The sequence below is a fragment of the Chelon labrosus genome (genome assembly GCF_963514085.1).
Source record: "Chelon labrosus genome assembly, chromosome: 14".
In the NCBI taxonomy this organism is placed as follows: Eukaryota; Metazoa; Chordata; class Actinopteri; order Mugiliformes; family Mugilidae; genus Chelon; species Chelon labrosus.
This window is the reverse complement of record NC_140347.1, coordinates 14184487-14205140: the sequence shown is the minus strand read 5'-3', so window position 1 is coordinate 14205140 and position 20654 is coordinate 14184487. Positions and strand designations below refer to the sequence as shown.

Below are 20654 nucleotides of genomic sequence, written 5' to 3'. Positions count from 1 at the left end.
ATCTTGCATAATGAGTGTCACACTAATCTATTATTGACTTGTAAAGATGGGTTTCACTCTATAGTATTAAAAATCTTTATTGGTATTTGGTCAGTACATGAAAAGGACTGAAGTCAGAATAATATGAACATTGCATATGAACTACTCACAATTGAACAGAATCTTTTGAACAGAATTTGTCAATGAAAAATTAAAATTGCACTAAAAAAAAAAAAAAATACAGGCCAACATCTAAAAAAAAAAAAAAATGACCTTTTTATTTTGAATATTGCGAAGCTACTGTAATTCAGTGATTTTACTGACTTTTGACGATGAGTTACAACACCAGATGCCCAATTTCAGTGCCAAGAGCTCAAATGAGAACAGCGTAGACGTGCTCAAATAAACATCAGAATGAAACGTACTAGTTTTAAATCATACAGCCACGCAATTTAAATCTAACATTACACCTTTCCTGTTATATCCCCATATAGCAACACAAACGTGACAGAGGCATCACAATAGGCAGGGAGAGTAGGTTGAAAACAAAATGTTCTGGACAGCAGTGCTGTGTTACAGACTATGCATTTGTTGCCTTGTTTGTATATTGTATAAAAAAAAAAAAAAAAAAAAGACAGTACATGTCAAAGTACATTACAAAACTGCACTGTCGCTCGTGCTGGAGTCCAGGCCGTTTTGGGCGTGCCGTGACCCTGCAGTCCTGGTGCCCTTGGTCACCAGGGCAGCTTTGTCCTCGTGGGGGTCGGTGGTGGAGTCTGTGTCATTCGAGTGTTGAGTCAATGATGTCTCGCTGCCTGTTGGAGAGTCCACGCTCTCGTACCCTGCACTCAGCTGGCTCCCGAAACCCACAGGTCCTCCAACTCTCCCCGCTGCAGTCTGACTACCTGGCGCCTCTTCCGAGTGGTTGGACAGTTTGGTCTCAGCTTCACCGGGGCTGGAGACCATGGGGGACATGGGAAAGTCTTCCTCAGTGCTGCTGACCTCCCGGTACAGGCTAGGCGTAGTGGTCTCGCTCCTCTGGGATGAGTTTCCATTGCTCGGACCGTTGGAGACCCTCCCGTAGTCTTTGCCCATTGGTTCAGAGGGAGCACTGGCCTGTTCAGGTTGAGCGGATGGTTCAGCGGATGAGCTAGAAGCAGAGGGTGAAGTCCTACTGGGTCCTGCTCCAGCCACAGTCCCATGAGATTGAGAAAGCTGCTGACGGGTATCTTTTAACTGCTGCTGCAGGACAAGGATGGTGCTCTGCATCCCTTCTACCTCCTCATCTAGCTGGATGATAAAGTCATTCAACTCTGGGAGTAACAATGCAGAAAAAGACAAAAAATAGTCAAAAATGAATCCCAACCATAACTTGAGAGGTGCGCATAGGAAATGATGTAGATACATCTCATAATCTTACCATCTTGACTACTCTTGAGCTCCTCGCTGTACTTCTTCTGCAGGGCCAGCTCAGCCTCCAGCTGGGCGATGCGTCCCTGGGAGAGCTGCCGACCCAACTCCTGGTTTTCCTGAATCAGCATTCGACACTTGGCCATCAGTTTCTTCCCTGTTTGGCTGTAAGGGAAACAAGTCTCACATCACACAGTGAACCAGGAGACAAACAACAAACAAAAGGATTAAATTGAAACTATTTTGGTTGCCTGACCCACTTCCGGATTTGCCATAGGTCAACAGAAACTCTTCAACCTGGTCGTCCCTAAATGTTGGTCATGACACGACTTTCAAAAAAATCTATTAGACCCAGTATAAAAATGTAAGAAACCCACCGACACAGATCTATCTGTCCTGTACAAAGACATTTAAATTATTTCTTAGAAAAGATCCAAAGTACAAAGGAAACTTTCTTATAGTGAAATATAAATTAAAATTGTGGTTATGCAATACAAATCTTGGGTCCTCACTAGACCTAGATCAAAACCTTTGAGGAACTAATGAACAGCTGACACACTCGGTCACCATGTTGCACACAGAAGTGAGCATTTTAAGAAGTGGTAATTCTGTCTCTTACAGCCTAAAATACTCTTTGCTACACTGCTGGATGTGAAGAACAAGCAAATGTAACAAAACAGGTTGAAATTAGGAATGACACCCTACACTTAACTATGAGCAGCAAAAAGGAAACGTGCACTGCAGTGCATTGTGTAGTCATCACTTAATACACATAGAAACTTATACAACACGTCAAAAAATAGTGCAACAGCCCAGAACACCTGTTATTAAACATTAGCAGTTAATGTGGTCATGCTTTTAAAAAATCCCTAACCAAGAAGCCAAATTTGCACACAAATAAGACATTATTTGATATCGTAATAAACTACCATCCATTTAGTCTATAAAAGTCTATGGAGGTCATCTGGCCAGATGACACTGAAATATTAACAAATGATGCATATGACTCAACAACTGTACCCTAGCATTAGAAGTAGTCAAAATTATAAAAGTACTTTAAAAATAGCTCAGAAAACGTGATCAAGAATGTATGTTAATGTTCCTCGTTAAAATGTGCGTATATATCAATTAGTTAGTTGCATTTACTCCATTAATAACTTCTGTCTGTTCAAATCTGACCGTTTGATTTTAGAGATTAGAGTATAAATTAGTTATTTTTTTAAAAAGACAGGGAAAAAAACAGATTAAATGAGGGATTCATTGTGTAAAGAGTGACTAAATATCTATGCTACACAGGTGAGAAAGAAAAATCTACTTAGCTATTAGTGTGAATGACTGAGGGAGAGATTGTGTGGTCAGTCACAGAAAAAATACACAGAAATACAATAAATACATTCTCATCAACTCATAACATGACTTGTTAAAGACATTTGCATTCACAAGTTGAAAACAGGACTCGGCACACCTACAGCAGTGTGTTTCAGTATCTGAGAGATTAAGCATTTAGCTTAATTCAAAACTTTTGGGGAGTCGATGCCAATCATGCTTCTTGGCTCACACACGTACACACACTGCCGTAAGTGTTTGTTTCAGAGAAACAAGAGAAAGATCAAATTAAATGGCAATAAAAATAAACAAGTCACAAAATAAAACATGTAAATACACTCTACCGTGTGTAGGCCCATGTTCAAAGACACAGGCAACCGGGACCTCATGCCTGAAATGACTGTCCTTTGTGGACCGAGGATCTGGCTCCGCTCACAGTCTTAATGTCATTGCTAGTGGCTCTTCCCCCAAAGTCTTACTTTTAAATCCTAGAAACTTTCCTCATGTTACTGGGATGTATCTAGACTGTCCAAAAAAGTCTTTACGTTTCTCAGGCAGACTAGCAGGTATTTGTGTGGCGTAATCCACAGTTAAATGTCTTTATAAAGCAAGTATGGGAGTTGTCTTTAAAATGTTCAATTGCTGTTTTAGGCTAGGGATGTTCCCTGCCTGACTCAACCTCCACCATAAGCCCCCTACTTAATATGTGAACTGTCTGGTTTGAGGTGTGGGGGCAGGGAGGGCATATCCATGTCGGGAAGTGAGTGACCACCTCTTCAGGAACAGTCCGGACTCCTTCAGGCCCTTGGACGGTGAGGGGATACGAGGGGAGAGAGCTGAAACACAAGTGTCACCTGACCATACTGTCTTTTCTCTTTAGGTTATGTGATATGTAGCTGGCACAGTGCAAGAGTACAAAAACAGTTTTGTTTTGCAGTGACTGGCTTTCTGTAAAGTCTGAGTCTCGTGGTGAGTACAGCATTTGTCAGCCTTCCCCCCCACCATTGTTCCTGCATGCCTGCAGTGAGAGTGAGGGTGGGGGGCGTGAGGAAGTCTTGACTTTTTTTGAGGGGGAGTTATTTTGATTGTCTTTACCTATCAGGTGTAAATTTCCAGGCACTCAGTTCATTTTGGGCCTGCTCCAGTTTGTCTTTAGTCTGTTCCAGTTCAGCCTTCATTTTGAGGAAAAACAAGTTGATGGCCGGGTCCACCATGGACGTTCGCAGTTGGGCCGCACTCGGCTGCTGGACTTGCTTGAGGTACTGGATCTGGGTCTGCAGGATTTAAGGAACAGGTTTTAGTGACTGGTAAAGATAAAAAGATTGTTTGCAAAGAGTACAAGAGTTGCGACGTTAATATACATTATTCAATGCTGACGTTATATGGAAGAAGAGATGATGAGTTTTGGTGTAAGACAAAACTTTGAACTGAGACATGTTAATGTTTAAACGGCAAACTTTTAAATCTCTGGACGGGAAATGAAACCATGGGAGATTACTAAAGACGAGGACTCGAGCAAATTCTGCATGTTGCCTTTAACCAATTATATAATCAGTTCTGAGCAGTATCTAGATTTAAATTTGGATAATCTTAATCTTGCACTAAATCATAAGATATTTTAATTCTGCTTGTTGGATGTGTTCCTTTCCCAGGGAGACTAGCCTAATTCAAAACCAACAACTCATCTGCCAAACTCATAGTTAAGATGACGTCAAACTTCCACCAATATCAGATTTTCAGAGCAGAAATTAAAGCAAAGTTACTGCAGAGTTTCAAGTTTAAAATCTTTCCCAGCGCTACCTGGCAGTGTGGGTTCACCACACCTCAGATGTTCTTTAAGAATGACATGTGGAGCAATAAAGCCACAAGTCGATCCACTGTGCTGTCAATCTGACGAGAGCAAAGGACGCCCTCCTTGACACAATTTACCTTTAGCCTACTTTCTACAACCCTGAACAGGCTCAAGGTATATAATTATGTGCTCGGATAATGTCAGTTAATTTAGCAGCTTTGGTAATTTGTCAAACTGCAATAAGTTCATCAAAAGAAGAAAATTAAACTGATGATTGAATGATGAAAGTAATGGTTGTCTGCAGCAACAGAGTAATTAGACTTTTAGGAAACAAAGTGTAATAGATCATTTATTCATTCATAGATTGTCGGTAACTACAACAAAAAATAGCTCAGTTATTTTAGAAAAGCTTAACATTAAAATTTAAGGACTGCTTCTGCTACAGTGACTAAATAGGACGGGATAACTTCAAAGGAAGACGAGGAACAGATACTTACTGTGCACTCTTGCATTTCCTGCTCCTTGGTGGCAAGCCGCATGACCAAGATGTTCTCCCTGCGCGCAGATTCCTGCTGCTGCTGCTTGAGCTTCTCCTCCGACTCCTTCAGCCCCGGCACGTCGTTGGCTAAGAGGTTGACGAAGGTGGGAGGGAGGGGAAAAAAAAAGAAAAAAACATCACAAAGAAAATTCCCTTTCAGAAAGCGGGCCATGTGCAAATCTGCAAATTACAGCGACACACTGTAGTCACAGATGAAATGTTAAATTTAAGACGTGTACTTACAACACAGCTCTGCATATTTTGCCTCCAGCACCTGGACATATGCCTCATGCTGTTTCCACCTAAGAAGAGAGGAGGATGTGTTAACAGCTGAACAGATCAAATGTCCCAACAGGATGATTAATCCGTAATAGTGGAGCTGTTACATACCTTGTACACAGCTCCTCCCTGGTCAGGGTCTTCATGTCAGATTCACTGAGGCGAACCTGTGTGGAGGAAAAGGAAGGGAAAAACACCAAGGATTAGTTAGATAAAGATTCCCAATGACACATTTAGACACATGATGAATAAAATGCACATGGTAAAAATGCTCACCTTCTTGGGCAGAGGCTCCTCGTTGGTCATTGTGATCTCTGGAAGTAAATATATGGAGAAAAACATGAGTGAATGCAGCTTTGGTGTCGTGTGCTGTAAACGACTGCATCATCTTCAACGCGTCGACTGACCGCACGCAGCAGAATATAACATCTTTGACAACTTTGCTAAACGGCTAGCTAATAAATGACAACAAATACGTGTGCTGCGAGCATGTTAGCTGCCCGCTCGACCAAATTAAAGCTATATATAATAATAATATTAATAATAAAAGAAGGTGTCGAGGCAAATGTTAGCTGGTGTGGCAGGCAGCAGCAGCAGCGATGGACAGCGAGGAAGATAAAACGAGCTAACCAAGGTTAACTCTAGGATGCTAATAACATTTAGCATTCGCTGGCAAAATAAGCCAGAGAGTGTGAAACTCGGAAGTGTTGAGCTGCGAGGGTTTTCTTTTGTGTTCAGGTTGGCAGCATGCAGTTCTTGGCTCTGTTTTCGGCTCCTTGTTATCACAAAATGGCGGTGAAGGAAACGACTCCCTCCCTTGCGCTCCTTTTCCTGAAACTAGCGGGCTCTTGGCTGCAGATATATCAGGCCTTCGGGCCTCAAAACACGTACCCGTTTTTCTTTTTTTTTTTTTCTCCCCCCTCGGTGTTTCTGGAACCCCTCCGCTTCGCCGATTCTTTACGAGGAGGAAAATTACGACTACGGCCAAATTCGCTGCGGATTTATATGGTGTAATCTCGTTTCGGCCTGGTCACCGTCATCTTAGTCGCAGGCGGCAGATCAGAATGGCTCTGGATGAGCTGCTGTGTGTGTGTGTGCTGCACTCCGGCTTGCTGCAGAGTACGTCCCAGAGATGGGGAAGTGGCGGCGGACCTCTCACTCTGTAGCGATTTCCGGATCCTAGATAATGTGGCTGAAAGGCACGCGAGACAAGAAGAAAATGCTAAAATAATAATAATTTTGATAAATTCTTTTGGATATATATATATATATATATATATCCTCACATGTTTTTTTTTTTTTTTTTTTCAAAGACTGAGAAATTATTAAATCCACCACCATTTCTTGTTGCTTTAGTGTTTACTTTTGGTGCTTTTATTATAACCTTCTGAGACTTCCCGTGATGGTACATATGTGCTTGTTTTGGGTGTCGATAAACACTTAAGACACTGTATATAACAATCTCCATTTGTGAAATGCAAACGGAAAAAGGTGTAATTTTTATCACAAATACTGTGTTCTCATTGGGGAGTCATTTGTCGTGCATAGACGATCTCCGCCATTGCCTCCCTGTGTGCTGCGTTCACGTGACTCTTTTTAGTTTTTTAATAATTATGCTAAATTGTGCAGTTTACTTGTTTACGAGCACTACAGTTATATTAAATTTTATTCACTTTAACTCTGAATACTTCAAATTGGCACGATAACATAAAAAATAGACGAGATTTACGTAAATAAATTATATAACAATATAACTTGTGCGGTTCACATAATCTAAATGCACTTTTATAAAGGCCGTGGAAAACCAACTAGAAGGGTGAGATGAAAAAATAAACAGGAGGGGTTTGAAAGCACGATTTAGTATTATAATTTACACATATCTCAGTGTATCAGTATACTTTCGTAACACGTCTTGTTATATTTTATTTTTTAGTGTTTCTGTGATGAGTATCACTTTCAGTGAGTGTCCGTTGAGGTTTATCTATTCAACGCACACTCTCATAAACACCCCCCCCGCCTCGTGGTAATGGTACGGTCGTCAGCTCTGTCAACTTGAAATTGCAGACTTCAAGGGCAGTTACCCAGCGTGTCTACTCTGTTCTGTCTACCCATTGAGCATTATCATGAACATGCTGTGCAGAGTTGGGCTGATACGCAGGTAAAACTGTTGTCAACTTACCATTTAGAGCCAATACTCTCTCCATAGCACACAGAGACCGAGGATGGCTGACTCCTGCTAGCGACAGTCGTTCATGAACTTGAGACAGTTGTTTATTTAGAGCTAACGGTTAGCTAGCCAGGATGCTAACTTAGTCTAGCAGCTAGGTTAGCTTGTGGCGCACCAAATAAAGGGTTTTGTGTAGTTGTCATATCGTCATGTGTCTCTATGCTTCTGTGGTAAGTGGGAAGATGGTTATTTTAACATTTGGGCACACTTTTTCATGCATAGCCAATGCCACAAGCTCAGGGAGCTAACGTTTACCCACTTACTGTGAGAGTTAAGTAAATCCAGTATCAACAACCAGACATTTAGGTCACTTGTAGCCACTTGATCAATGCTCGTCACACTGTTGTTACTCTGATAGCTCAGGTTTTGTGAGCTAATGTTGTGATAACAAAAACACAGCTGTGATAATTATCATTGGTAGCCTAGCTTATTTTTTTTGCCTCCTCATACAATGAAAAACTTACTGACAGCTGTGTTTCTGTTGGTATCATGAGTTAATTTTTCCATGCTTCTTTTCAGGTGTGCAGCCAGCCTCAACCTAACCGTAAACCAGGTAGCTGCATCGAGGCAGAAGCACACGCTTCCTGACCTGACGTATGACTATGGTGCCCTGGAGCCCCACATCAATGCAGAGATAATGCAGCTGCACCACAGCAAGCATCATGCAACATACGTCAACAACCTCAACGTGACGGAGGAGAAATATCAGGAGGCGCTCGCAAAGGGTACAAATGAGACAGTCGCAAGTTTTTAGCCTGTTCCAGCTCATACAAATGCAAATGCAAATACAAATGCTTAATGCGCATCTCAAAGTTCAGCACTCATCCGTCTGGTCATATTTGAATTGTATTGTAGGAGACGTGTCGACTCAGGTTGCCCTTCAGCCTGCCCTGAAGTTTAACGGAGGTGGCCACATTAACCACACTATCTTCTGGACAAACCTCTCTCCAAATGGTGGAGGCGAGCCACAGGGTGAGGCAGAAACACACACTCTGAAAACAGCTTCTCTTATCCTCTATACTGGCTTTACCTGTTACTCCTGATTTTAAATGTATAGTGAGCTCTGATATCACCCTAGCCCACACTATCTCTTGGGTTATGCTCTCCAAAGATACTTTGTTCAGCCTCTCTGCCCCCCTAGTGGTAGAAAATTGTCAATGGCTTCCATAAGGGGCATTATCCACAGTGAATAGCCTAAAAATATATGTTCCTTTTTTGTTGATCTTAAAAGATTGAGGAGTAAATTGCTTTGTGTATGTATGAATGTGCTAGTTAAGTGATGTCTGATTGCTGTGCATGCGTGCTTTTACCCTGAATTGGCATCAATCTGTTTCTCGTCTTGCAGGGGAGCTAATGGAGGCCATCAAGCGGGACTTCGGCTCCTTCCAGAAGATGAAAGAGAAGATGTCCGCTGCTACCGTTGCAGTGCAGGGCTCCGGCTGGGGATGGCTGGGTTACGAGAAGGAGAGTGGGAGACTTCGCATTGCCGCTTGTGCTAACCAGGATCCTCTGCAGGGGACGACAGGTGAGTGGAAAAACAGCTGTGAAGTAGAGATGAGACATGACCATCTTTCTGCTTCATGTATACTGCCACTTTGACAAATGCCACTTGTGAAACAAGAGTCATCAGAGAATAGTTTTTCCTGTCCTTGCCACTCAGGTCTCATTCCTCTCCTTGGCATTGACGTATGGGAGCATGCCTACTACCTTCAGTACAAGAATGTGCGGCCCGACTATGTTAAGGCTATCTGGAACGTAGTCAACTGGGAGAACGTGAACGACCGTCTTCAGATTGCCAAAAAGTAGAAGCCCAATGCTCAAACATCCCCCCTCACAAATCATTTTCAGTTCTGCACACACAGAGTGTCTAATCCAGCAGCAGACGTGTTCCCTTTCAGATTCAAGACAGTTCAGTGGTACTAAAGTTGATTAAATTGGCTTTAAAACACTAAATTGGTGCAGATTATATTGTCTTTATTGTCATGTATCGCAGGTTGAAACAAGCATAAGTTATTAACAAGTGCTTTTGATCTCCGGCCTGTTCCTAACCACCTGATTATTTTCAAAACGCACAAAAAATGGTCACCTTGAATGTTAAAGCTGACTTTTGTTATACATAACGTAACAGGTGGCATACTAGATAAGCAAGCGTATGTTCTGTGAGCCGTGTCTTGGTGACAATAAATACAATGTTATTGAATCCCATGTTTTTGATGTATTATAATAAAATAATAAGATTTAAATTGTAGAAGCCTGATTCTTTGTTCTTCAGCTCAGATCCAAGTACACATCTGTTCAGTTCAAATCTTTATGGTGCCACTAGAGGACAGTATTGATCAGCGTTTCACACACAATCCATGTTATCCCAAAGGTTTATTAGTTTAATTTTGCCAAATTTGGTGAAGAATTCAAGTTATTTCATTTGGAGTCATTTCTTGCTACACGGTGAAGTTTTTATCTCGCATGGTACCGCAGGGAATTTTCTTTTCCGAAGCTCAGCCACGTCGGCTTTAGTCCAATCAAAAGATTTAAATCTCTCTAGAAAAGTAGTGCTTGCTGGGAAAGTTGAACCAGAAGACCACAAAGAAGTATAATGCATAAGGTATACAATGTCTGTCCAGCACTGCGACCAAGGTGGCTTAAAACGCATGAACCTGTCGAGACTCTGATCAAAAAGTGAACTTTGTGCTGTATGATCTATCACCAAAAGAGGGCAGTGTTTCGCAAGATTTTGTTCCCCGGCTCCTGATGATTTCTTTGCAAAGAATGCAACTTAAATACGGCCATTCTGACGCTGACTTACACTTGGACTTGAAGTTGCAGTCACTTTTTAATCCACGTACCTTAAAATAGATATGAAAGGGCATGTGTGTCTGACTTGGTTTTACGGTAAGTAAAGGAGGTTACTTTTACTGTATCTGTACAAATGACTTCCAGCTGGTTCATCCTGCGTCTCCCTTCTTCCTGTCAGTGATTATGACTGATCACTTTGCCAGTGGGAACGTCACATTCCAGAGACCTCTTCCTCTTCCTGATGCTGGTTTTCAGTGAACACTGTAAATTCAAGCTCAAGCTCACTTTTACTGAAGTGAAATCAGCACTCTTTGCAAGTGTATTGTTGTATATTGGTGTAGCCTATTAAGAGAGTTACTGACCTAAGGGCCTTTTGGGACTAAAACATGTGAAAACATTACTGGATTCTGAATCGAAGACAACAAGTTTATCATAACAATTAAAGCAAGCGCACAAACTTGCGAGGTTTCATTTGTGCGACATTTCCAGTCTTTCAAAAAACAAAAAAAACCCACGAGTCTACCAATGTATAAGGCGATGGCTTGTCTAAATATGGCCTACTTTTGCTGTGTAAAAGTTCGTGCGTGCCAAAAAATACTTCCCTCATCTACAACTCGTAAAAACGATGGAACCCGCTCAGGGTAGAGTTTCTTTAACCTCTGGAAGGGAAGAGAGGAAAATATTGAGCAAATGTCCCGGCCACTGAGTCTAAAGTCTTTCTCTTTGTAGTGTTTTTTTTTTCCCTAAAAGCTACAGCTAAATCCTGTACTGAAGGAATACCTCCTAATGCCATGAGGACGTATCCAAAATCTGCACATGTTGATCAGTTTAAGAAAGTTATACTTCCACTTTTTTGTTGTGCTTTCTTCGAACAGACACTGTGTAGTCGTTGCAGTTTCTCAGTGGCATACAATGAAACTGACATGTGGCTTTGTTTTGCATTCTCAAGTAGACCGTAAAACTTTTTTCTCAACCTCTCCAGTGTTTAGTTGGGTCGTTGAACACAGAAATAGTGTAACCTGATGGATGCAACATTCACACCTGCAGTGAAAAACCAACACTGACATCCAAGCCGTGCATACTTGTCGAGATACTTCTTCCTTCCTCCTCCCCTCGCTCTTTTGCCTTTTACATCAGATCTCTGTCCAGCACCTGCAAAGCTGTCCGGCTGATTGTTCCTTCATGTGTACTGCCTGTGCTGTTTGCCGTACACAAGCTGCCATTGTCCCATTTGGACTGATATTCAAGGAGGTAAAACTTTCCAGGATCCGTCGTCCGATGTTCCTGGCAGAGCGGGCCGCTGAGCTTAATTCAGGGCACCCGTTTGGGGTTTGAGCCTGAGTGTTTTGGAGAGGGAGCGCTCCACCTGGCGCTGAGAGTCAGGAACCAGGCGTCCCAGTGTGTCTGAGTCAGCAGGGTTTTTGTGAGAAGCTTTGCTACCTCAGTCTGAGGGTGATTGATTCATCACGGCTGCTGAAAAAGGACCAGGCCGATAGAAACACGTCCTCAAGAGCCTGAGTAAAGGTGAACGCAGTGTGTTTCGTCAGCTCCCTCTCCGTTACAGCATTAAAAGTTCTGCTCCCGAGAATCTCTCCGATAAAATCTGAGCTGTGAGGAATGATTTTAGCAAGAGGGTGTGACGGTGTCTGCTTAATTCTTTGCCGTTATGTAACCAGCCACTTGCACCAGTGAGTCTAAAGGCTTGTGGACATCCTTTGTGCAGAAGAAGATGATAAATCACGGCAGGGCTGGGGTCATTTGAGTTTATGCTGGATTGATCCAAGCTTTACAGATCCACACGGAGATCACTCACTTTTCTTTATTATTTTTTTTAAAAGCCTGTTTGCCAAATGTAGCTCATCGAAGGATACAGACTGCAGATCTGAAAGCCATGTACCTACAATAGTAGCAACAATAATTGCGTCAGTTCATGGATGATGATTTACAGGCTTATGGGTCAGTGATACTGGGAGAGGCTACTTAGAAACTAAAAAGTGAAAAGCTTGATAACCCAGACACCCTTTTTAACGTTGGAAATACTTTTTTCCATATCCATCATTTCTAAAAGCCGCTTCCTCTGTTTCTGTAAGTTTCGCCTTGACAATTAAGCCCCTTGGATTTCTATTCAACAATCCCCTTGGATTTAATCAAGAGAGCGGAGAAGCTTTTTTGTTTTTTCCTGTCGAAATCTGGCCGCCTCCTCCCCTCATTTGCTGCGAGTCAGCACTCGGCGGATCCTTTTTGGCCGCACTGTCAGGATGTCAGACGGGAAGAGACGAGAAAGACGCTTGGAGGAACTGGAGGATTCCCAACGACGAGAGCGCTGGAACACAGCGAGGAGGAGCGTTCATGTGCGAGCAGACTTGACATCCTCCTGGGGTGCAGATGTCTGTGCTCCGGAGCGACCGCATTTAAAAACAAATCAGTGTATCTAGGTGGCCTCCTACAACAAACAACTTCCATAAACACATAAAACATCCCTTCGGAGTGTTAATAAAAATAACAGACGGTAGCAGTACAGTTGAACTTGCAAGTTTAAATACACTTGGGTCAGGCAAGTCATTAAAATGGGCCTTTGGGTCCTGTGGGTTGAGGGGAGGGGCCTCTGTGGATCATCCCACAGATACTTGATCAGTTTGCGATCTAGTGAATTTGGAGGCCAGGTCAACACCTTGTGCTGTTTCTCATGTTTTTTGGGGATTTTTGGGGATGGCTGCTGCCATCAAGGAGTGTCATTGCTATGGGGTGGGGGTACCTGGTCTGGTCTGGTCTAGGTGGGTGCTACATGTCTACGTGACATCCGCATGAATGAATGCCAGGTCCTAAAGTTTCCCAGCAGCACACTGTATTGTCACAAGGATTCAAGGATTCTTTATTGTCATTACAACACATGTTGGTACACGGGATGGAACGAAATTTGTTTCTCTGGTCCCGATTCAAGCCATAAGTAAAAAAGTATACTAAACTAAACTAAATATAGTCCAAACTAACACAAAGTGTATAAATATCGGTGGTATAAAAAGTGTCAGCACTGTAAAAACTGGAGATCAACTGCAATGAATTGACAGTAATATCCAGAAGTCCCGTACCATTGAGGTAGTGTGCAAGTGGAGTTAAAGTGAAATTGTGCAAACAACTGCAATCTGTGCAGATGTGTCTATGTGTGGCTGTTGGGGATGGGAGGGGTACGGAGGTCCTCCAGCGTTCAACAGTCTCACAGCCTCCGGGAAGGAGCTGTACCTCAGTCTGGTGGTCCCGCTCTTAATGCTCCGCAGCCTCCTGCCTGAGGGGAGAGGGACGAATCAGTGCGTGTGCGGTCTTTTCTGATGCAGGTGGCCCTTTTTCTGCATCTGCAGTGGGCCGGGTTTACTTGTGCCTTTATTAAACAGCTTGAGTCAGAAGCATCTGGTAGGACATGATTTAGGTCAACTGGAGGTCTACCTGTGGATGTATTTTAACAGCTACCTTCAACTCTGGTGCCTCTTTGTTTGACATCAAGAAAAAAACAAAAAAACTATTTGGACCTCCACATGTCTGGCTCATTTTGGGAGCAATTCCAAGTGCCTCAAGGTGCCATGTTCTGTGGGCATACCAGAAAAGGTGGAGGCCCACAAGCCTGACTCGGTTGCACCAGTTCCGTCCGAAGAAATGAGCTAAAATTCCTGCAGTCTTTTATGAGAAGCCTGTGGAAAGCTTCCCGAGATGTTTTACCCAAGTTAAGCACTTTAAAGGCCGTCATGATACGGTGTTTTTATTACCTCAGCTGGAATCTTGTTTGGTTTTCTTTGCGTTTCCTGTTTTCTGTTCTGAACGTTTCTTCCTCGGGTGTTTTGTTTCTTGCTTCACTTCCCGTGTTTGCCTCCCTTTGATTTTTTTTGATCGATTCCTCCTTGTGTGTTCCTCCCTCATTGGTTTCACTTGTGTCTCATGGACCCCTTAGCAAACCCGTGTATATAAAGTCCTGTCTTTCTCTTTATCCCTCGTCAAGTCATCCGTGACGTTGCCTCCTTCGATTCTCCTCTTGTTTTGTTACCCGCTTGTTGTCGTGTCCTTTTGTTTCCGTTCTGCTTCTTGTGATTCCTGATTTCCTGTGTTTCTGTCTCGAATTGGTTTTGTTTTGTTTTTGTTTTTGTTTCCCTGCCCTGCCCTGCAGCGCTTTTTGTTCCAGATTCTTCAGTTTTCAGATTCAGATTCAATTTTCATTCTTTTGTTTCCTGCTCCTGCATCCCCTGGTATCTGCCTTTGGGTCCAACCTCCTTTCCACTCAACACAACAAAAGCAGTGCTACCAAATACGTACATAAAAGTGTATCTAAACCTCTGACTCCACGAGCATTGTGATGAAAGAAATAGCTGAAAGGGCTTAAATAAACCATTGTACCTCATCTTTGGCTCTCCAGAGTGTGCGTTTCAGTGTTGCATCTGCTTCTAGGTGACTTTGTTAAGTACGGTCCAGATGTGGTTTTGGCTAGTCACTTAAAATACATGTTATGTTGAAAAGAGCGAAAAGGATAAGGAAAAAGTTGGGTTCAAAGAATGAAGTGAAAAATTTAACAGGACAAGACGGGACTAAATAAGGGACATAATGCGGTTCAGTTATTTTTTATGCTAATATTAATATTAATATTTAAAGCCGTCGAGCAACAGTTGCCTCTTACATGTTGTAGTTATCACCAGTAGACCTGTGAATTCAACACACTGGAAAAAAATAAATCAGTAAAACAAGCCTCTGATGGTGCAGATCAAACAGCGCGGCCAGTGGCATCCTCACGAAACTTGTGTATTCCTGTGTGCATGTGGAGGTGGAACAGGACATAAATTCTATCAGCACTTCCACATATGCCAACCCATTGAACTGAGTCCGCATTTTTTCCCTCTTAACTTTTACCAATACTCCGTGGAAAGCTGGCCGTGTCAGCAGCAGCAGACATATTTTTGTCCCGGGAGGTAGAATAAAGGAGAATCTCCTTTTGGCAAGAAAACGTGGGGCCGTTTGACGGATCTCCGTGCGGGAGGAATAAGAACATAAAGTGAGCTAAGGCTTCATCGGTTCTTGTGGGTTGTTCACTGTTTGACTTCACATGACTGTTGCTGTGGGCATGTTTAGCTTTGAAACCCCGCTTCCCACAAACTATCTTTCTGAAAATGTCATTGCCGACGGTGGTTGAGTTTCGGTCGACATTTGCGTCAGGACAGCAGGGAGGAGGAGGATTGGATGCACGGTAGATGGGGTAGCACAGCAGCTTTTAAGATGGGTTAGAGGAGAACGCAAAAACCAGATGGTTACAGGCAGGCAGACAAAAAAGCTAGAGAGCAAGGTAGACGTCATGAAAAAGGCAAAAATACTCCACTAGGTAATCAAAATAAAAACAAGGCTGTGGAGTTGAAGCAGATGCTGCCTTCAAATGGAACAGGTGAGCTTGTTTTTACGACACAAAGTCATGAGAACACCACTGCTAGGCTAGTGCTAGAGTCTAGAAGCCTTTCAGCTGAGCTAATAACTCATTAACTTAATATAGGAAATGCAAAGGCAGAATGAAAGGAGGAGGTTGATGAACATCAACATTTTCCTCAGACATGGTATAAAATCCATCCATGCATCCATTGTCATCTGCTTATTTGAAGAGAGGTCCTAGTGGAAACCCGGCTTGACGAGGTATTCCAGATGTCCATCTCCCTGGCAACGCGTTCTAGTTCCTCGTGAGGGATCCCAAGGCGTTCCCAGGCCAGTTGAGATGTATAATCCATCTCTCCAGCGAATTCATGGTCTACTCCGGGGTCTCCGCCCAGCTGGCCGCGCATGGTAAACCTCCAAGGGCATGCGCAGGAGGCGTCCTCGTCAGATGCCCCCGAACCGCTGTCTCCCTTTCACACGAAGGAGCAGATGCTCTGCTCTGAGCTCCCAAGCCCTGAACGTCCAAGCTACTCGCCTTGCCTCAAAGACTGAGCTCATAGCTAACCTTTTAATTTCTTTGACTAATTGACATCTGTGTAAAACATGGACCCAAATCCAAATCCAAAGAAAATCCATTAATCGAGAAGAGGGTGCGTGGAGAGGGCGCAGGCTGAAAGGCAGCACCGGAAAATGTAATTTAGTCTTTTAATTGGAGCGGAAACTTGAGAAGGACATGTCAAGATTTTTACACTTAGCTCGTTTCCGTTGCATTTTCTTTTTGCCATTCTACCTATTTTTCCAACTCGGCTTTAATTACTATTATTGTTTTGCGCTTTTCGGAGGTTTTTGGATGAAACTACACTTTGCATCGATTGGACATATGTGCTAAAGTGAGAAAACTTCCCCTCAAGTTCTTTTTTTCTTTCATCCTTCACACAGATACAACCAGTTTTCACGCCTACAGTCAAGTACAACTCCATAAATTCCTCTTACGGTCAGAATGTTTGTAATTGTGCATTATAATCCCAGTCTGAATTACTATTGTGCCTTAGCCTTCTTTATTTCACCATGCTTTCCAGAGTTGCAATCGGAGAATGTTTCCTTTGATGTGCAAAATAAATGTCTACAGGATCACGGTGCGTTGTGGGACGACGTCTCAACCCGTTGAGTGGCAACTGGTGAAACATCTTCCAGTTTAACCGCAACTCCCGTTTCCTTTGACAACCAACGACAACAGGATCATCATTGAAAACATGTAAGTATCCACTTGTCATCCGAAACCCTGGTGTGCAGCAGGATCCAATAATCCCGGGCAAGCTATTTTAATCTGTAAAACCGGTCTCCGCCGACTTCGTATGTCGTTCCTAATGAGATCATGCTGGACAGAAGAGACGGTTGTCTGTATTTCTGCAAGAATCCATCAGAACCCATTCATCATTCTGCTCTGTTATATTTCATTGTCTGTCTAAACACATCGCCACATGGAAAACTAGGAGCAGAAACCGGCATGGAAAGAATGACTGGGTCACAACAGAAGGTATTTTGAAAAGAGGAGAGAAAAAAAAAAAGGTCAACGCTCCTTCAAATGTCACAGTGGTGGTGGAGTTTTCATCGCCCGTTCGAAGTGTTTGAAAAATAATAGAAAAGATAATTTCCTGTAAAAGGTATCAACGTGAGATTTCGGCTCGACTTTTGCAGTCGTTTCAGCTTATTTCCTTTCTTCAGCTTGATTCTCCTGCTGCAGGCCTTCGCAAGTCTGAATTCTGTTTGATATGGTGACTAAGAGGAACCAGCATTTGATAGTCCGTCAAATTTAAGACCCTCGAATGCAGAAAAAGGAGAACGGCATGCGTGTCTCTGTGAAGAAGGGCCCTGGCAGAAGATGAGGTCTGGATAAAATCAAGTGCCATGACTCGAAGGGGCAACTCTGGTGAAGCAGAGGACAGAGTTAGAGTTATATAAGGGATCTTAATGTATACAAGGAGAAGGCAGAACCTCAGGTTTAATGTCCATGTTTTTGTGCATGTGTCCCTGTCAGGGGATTTTCCATAGTCTGTTGAGAAACAGATGCAGTACTGGCAGTCCAATCAGTAGTCAAGTAGAAAGCCTGAGCCCTCAAAGCATTCTTCCTGCTGTATTAGCTAATTTCACACTCTTTCTCACTGTCACTCCTTCTTGATTCTTGTCCGTTTGACAATTTTACTTTAGCGCCTGGGCCTGTTTCTTTTCAAAACCTTCCACATTTCCTTTAATGATTCTGAATTAAGCATCTTCTCCATTGAAATTAACTGTAAATGCCACCAGTATTTGAGCTAAAACAGAGCTGCTGAGGCAGATTTCTTCTTTCTTTGGAACCCAAAATCTAGCACTCCCTTCCATTAAGCCAGGGGAAATTATACTAATAACTAATTCACTCTGTTGCGCCTCTGCCCATTCTTCTCGCTCTCTCTCTCTCACCCCCTCCCTCCGATGCTGCTGCTGCTGCTGCTGTCTGTCCGTTGGAAGTGATTCAGCGTCAGTGTAAAGTCTTTAAGGCACCATGGGAGTGACCTCATCCTCACACATCTGCCGCAGTGTTTCAGCTAGCGGCCCCGGCGCTCGGCAGGGGGGTGGTTACGGTCAACACATGAAAAACGCGCGTGCAAACACGTATTCCCATTGATTGAGTTAACACAGTCGCACACACGCGAACATGACACACGGGAAAATGAATGTTGCGTCATGCGTGCTCGAAGTCTGCAGGAACCGAGACGCGTTCTCGCGCAGACACGATACATACGCAAGTAATTCCTTTCTCACTGACGGAGCATGAACATTTTGCGATTAAAGGGACTCATTTCTGTTAATCAAATGTGCGACTCACACATTATATTTTCATTGCGGTTACTGGGATAAGAAATGACATCACACTAACGCGTTAAGTGGCACGTTCGTAATGAATCTGCTGATTTTATTGGTCAGCGTCAAAGCTGCATTAGTGGCCGCAGTGTGGCTGTGAAACAAGCGAGCGTGTAAACGCAACGCTGCCATATTATCACCCTATAAAGTAGGGGTGAACGTGTTAACGAACAAGTGGCTTTTGCACAAGACGTGGAGATTAGCATGTATTTAGAGTCACGTCTCCCGCCACCTCTTTAATGTCAGGCTGACTTCAGTTAACTCTGGTGTGTAAATTTTCCACTGTGGTCACCAGCTTGTCTTTTCCGCCATTTTGTTGCTTGGAAGGTAGCATACATTGGGATTTCGAGACATTTTTTTTTTTCTGGAAACATGTGCAGGTTGACCTTTTAACCTTTGCTAGTCTACTGTGATCAGATCATGTGACGTAACAGCTTCTCTTGAAAGTGCGGTGCAGAAATTCTCTCCCATTTTTGTTTGGCGTCGAGAGACAATGTAAAACCAGAGATATGATTAGCATTCACATCAAGGCTGCCTCCCCTTTGTGTTAATGCATGCGTCTGAACATACATGCAGTAGGAGACTAGCCACTGTGAAGTTGCACTCATGGCGTCCATCACCATCTCAATGTTGTTCTGTGTCTCCCGCGGGCTTCCGTTCGTTGGCCGTCACCTCGCCTCAGTCGGCCAGCGCCGGCAGCTCCCGTTGTGATGTGACTTTTCCATCCAGGGCCGTGGCCAGTCGAGAAAGAGAAGAGCTCTTTCACAACAACAGCTCCTGCCTCCGCCGCTGAGGATGTGTTTTTTAACGCGGGGTGATTAATAAGACGCAAAGTAAAATACAGCCCTGGAAGCTCCTTCAGGAAACGGCGTTCAAAATGTTCCATGTATGGCTTCTCTCTGCTACGAGATGGCTTTCCAAGATGTGCTGTTATTTAGTGGGACGCTGCGCTCGCCAAGAGAGGTGGAGCGCGAGGCTTCTTTCTAGTTTTGGATTCATACGACATTAGGCGACTATAGGCCGTCAAGCGTCCCTTCGGGTCCCGTGGAGGGAGTAGACGTGTTCGTATGTGACATGGACGGTGTTCGCCTGCAGACACGGAAGAGCTTGTGTTTCTGTTTATCCCACATCTGTCGGTGTCCCCCCCCTTGAGTGTAGATAAATCTGGTTCTTGAAGAGCTTTCCAATGGCAGTCAGACGACAAGCGAAGGTTTATCGAGAACACAAGGACCAGACTGATTACGTCTTCGCTCAAAACTACTTCCTCTGGATCCTGATTGTTTGCCTGTGTTGTTGTTGTGCTCTCTCGCCCGTCTGTTTCCTCAGCCTCTGGCAGATGGGCGTAGCGTTTACAACCTCCGAAAGTCAGACAAGGTGAAAGCACACGGAAACAAAAACACGTCTCATGGAAATAGAAGAATAAAATGTAAAAATCCGCTGAACCCGAGCCAAATGTCGGCGGGCCTGGGTCAAACGGCGTTCGCTAACAGTTCTTCTCATATGTTTTGTCTTGTGCGGAGCTGTGTTTGACATGCAGGACAATACAATGAGCCATGACCGAGACGGTTGAGTATGCTTATTGGCAGCTCACTCACCCCACACCAGCTTCTACCTGTGTGGCGCTGCAACAGGTTGAAACAAATGCTATTAATTATTTGCAACAACCGGCCAGGGCTGATGGACTCTGAGAGATCAGAGCAGCCGAGGAGCACCGTTCAATAACCCGCAGGCATATGGGGATGAATTCCAGCAGGGTAACGCACATATTCCACCTTCATCTAACACATGGCAAAGGGAAATAAGTCAACTGCTCAGATTTTCTCAGGTCTATAAATGAGCTCAGAGAGAGACGCACACATAATAAAGTCAAACAGTTTCTATGCGGCGCTTGCATGGCGAGGCCTGTCTGCTTTATGTTATGTTAGCCATGCCTCATTTTACAGAGTGTTTACAGTTGAACCTATTCTGGTGACTTCATACCTTCTTACTGTGAGCAGAATATTTGATGTGGCAGTGAA

The 20654-nt window shown here is 43.5% G+C and overlaps 2 protein-coding genes across 5 annotated transcripts; one reads left to right on the top strand and one right to left on the bottom strand.

Moving 5' to 3' along the window:
- Positions 1 to 61: 61 nt before the first annotated feature.
- wtap (WT1 associated protein) lies at positions 62 to 6426 on the bottom strand. 4 transcript variants are annotated; one of them, XM_084559809.1, is made up of 8 exons: positions 6216 to 6426; positions 5601 to 5638; positions 5436 to 5491; positions 5289 to 5347; positions 5005 to 5132; positions 3811 to 3989; positions 1400 to 1554; positions 62 to 1292 (listed from the first exon to the last, which is right to left on the bottom strand). In XM_084559809.1, exons 2-8 carry the CDS (start codon positions 5628 to 5630, stop codon positions 634 to 636), a joined length of 1266 nt encoding a protein of 421 aa, XP_084415935.1. In that variant the 5' UTR covers positions 5631 to 5638; positions 6216 to 6426; the 3' UTR covers positions 62 to 633. The 4 variants fall into 4 exon arrangements, with proteins under 4 accessions (XP_084415935.1, XP_084415936.1, XP_084415937.1 ...); XM_084559812.1 differs by lacking the exon at positions 62 to 1292 and having other exon boundaries at positions 1549 to 3989; positions 6216 to 6423; XM_084559810.1 differs by lacking the exons at positions 3811 to 3989; positions 5005 to 5132; positions 5289 to 5347; ... (1 more) ...; positions 5601 to 5638; positions 6216 to 6426 and adding an exon at positions 1646 to 3804.
- A 922-nt stretch (positions 6427 to 7348) lies between these two features.
- On the top strand, positions 7349 to 9811 carry sod2 (superoxide dismutase 2, mitochondrial). The gene is made up of 5 exons (XM_084559668.1): positions 7349 to 7482; positions 8071 to 8276; positions 8407 to 8523; positions 8897 to 9076; positions 9212 to 9811. The coding sequence occupies exons 1-5, from the start codon at positions 7448 to 7450 to the stop codon at positions 9355 to 9357; spliced, it is 684 nt and encodes a 227-aa protein (XP_084415794.1). The 5' UTR covers positions 7349 to 7447; the 3' UTR covers positions 9358 to 9811.
- Positions 9812 to 20654: the final 10843 nt, after the last annotated feature.

Excerpts from the sequence above, each read along its gene's own strand:
- sod2 (XM_084559668.1), top strand. The coding sequence starts at position 7,448 with ATGAACATGCTGTGCAGAGTTGGGCTGATACGCAG. Across the intron at positions 8,277-8,406 it reads TCAGGAGGCGCTCGCAAAGG|GAGACGTGTCGACTCAGGTT; the intron begins GTACAAATGAGA and ends ATTGTATTGTAG. Across the intron at positions 8,524-8,896 it reads TGGTGGAGGCGAGCCACAGG|GGGAGCTAATGGAGGCCATC; the intron begins GTGAGGCAGAAA and ends CTCGTCTTGCAG.
- wtap (XM_084559809.1), bottom strand. The coding sequence starts at position 5,630 with ATGACCAACGAGGAGCCTCTGCCCAAGAAG. Across the intron at positions 5,348-5,435 it reads AGGGAGGAGCTGTGTACAAG|GTGGAAACAGCATGAGGCAT; the intron begins GTATGTAACAGC and ends CTCTCTTCTTAG. Across the intron at positions 5,133-5,288 it reads AAAATATGCAGAGCTGTGTT|CCAACGACGTGCCGGGGCTG; the intron begins GTAAGTACACGT and ends TCAACCTCTTAG.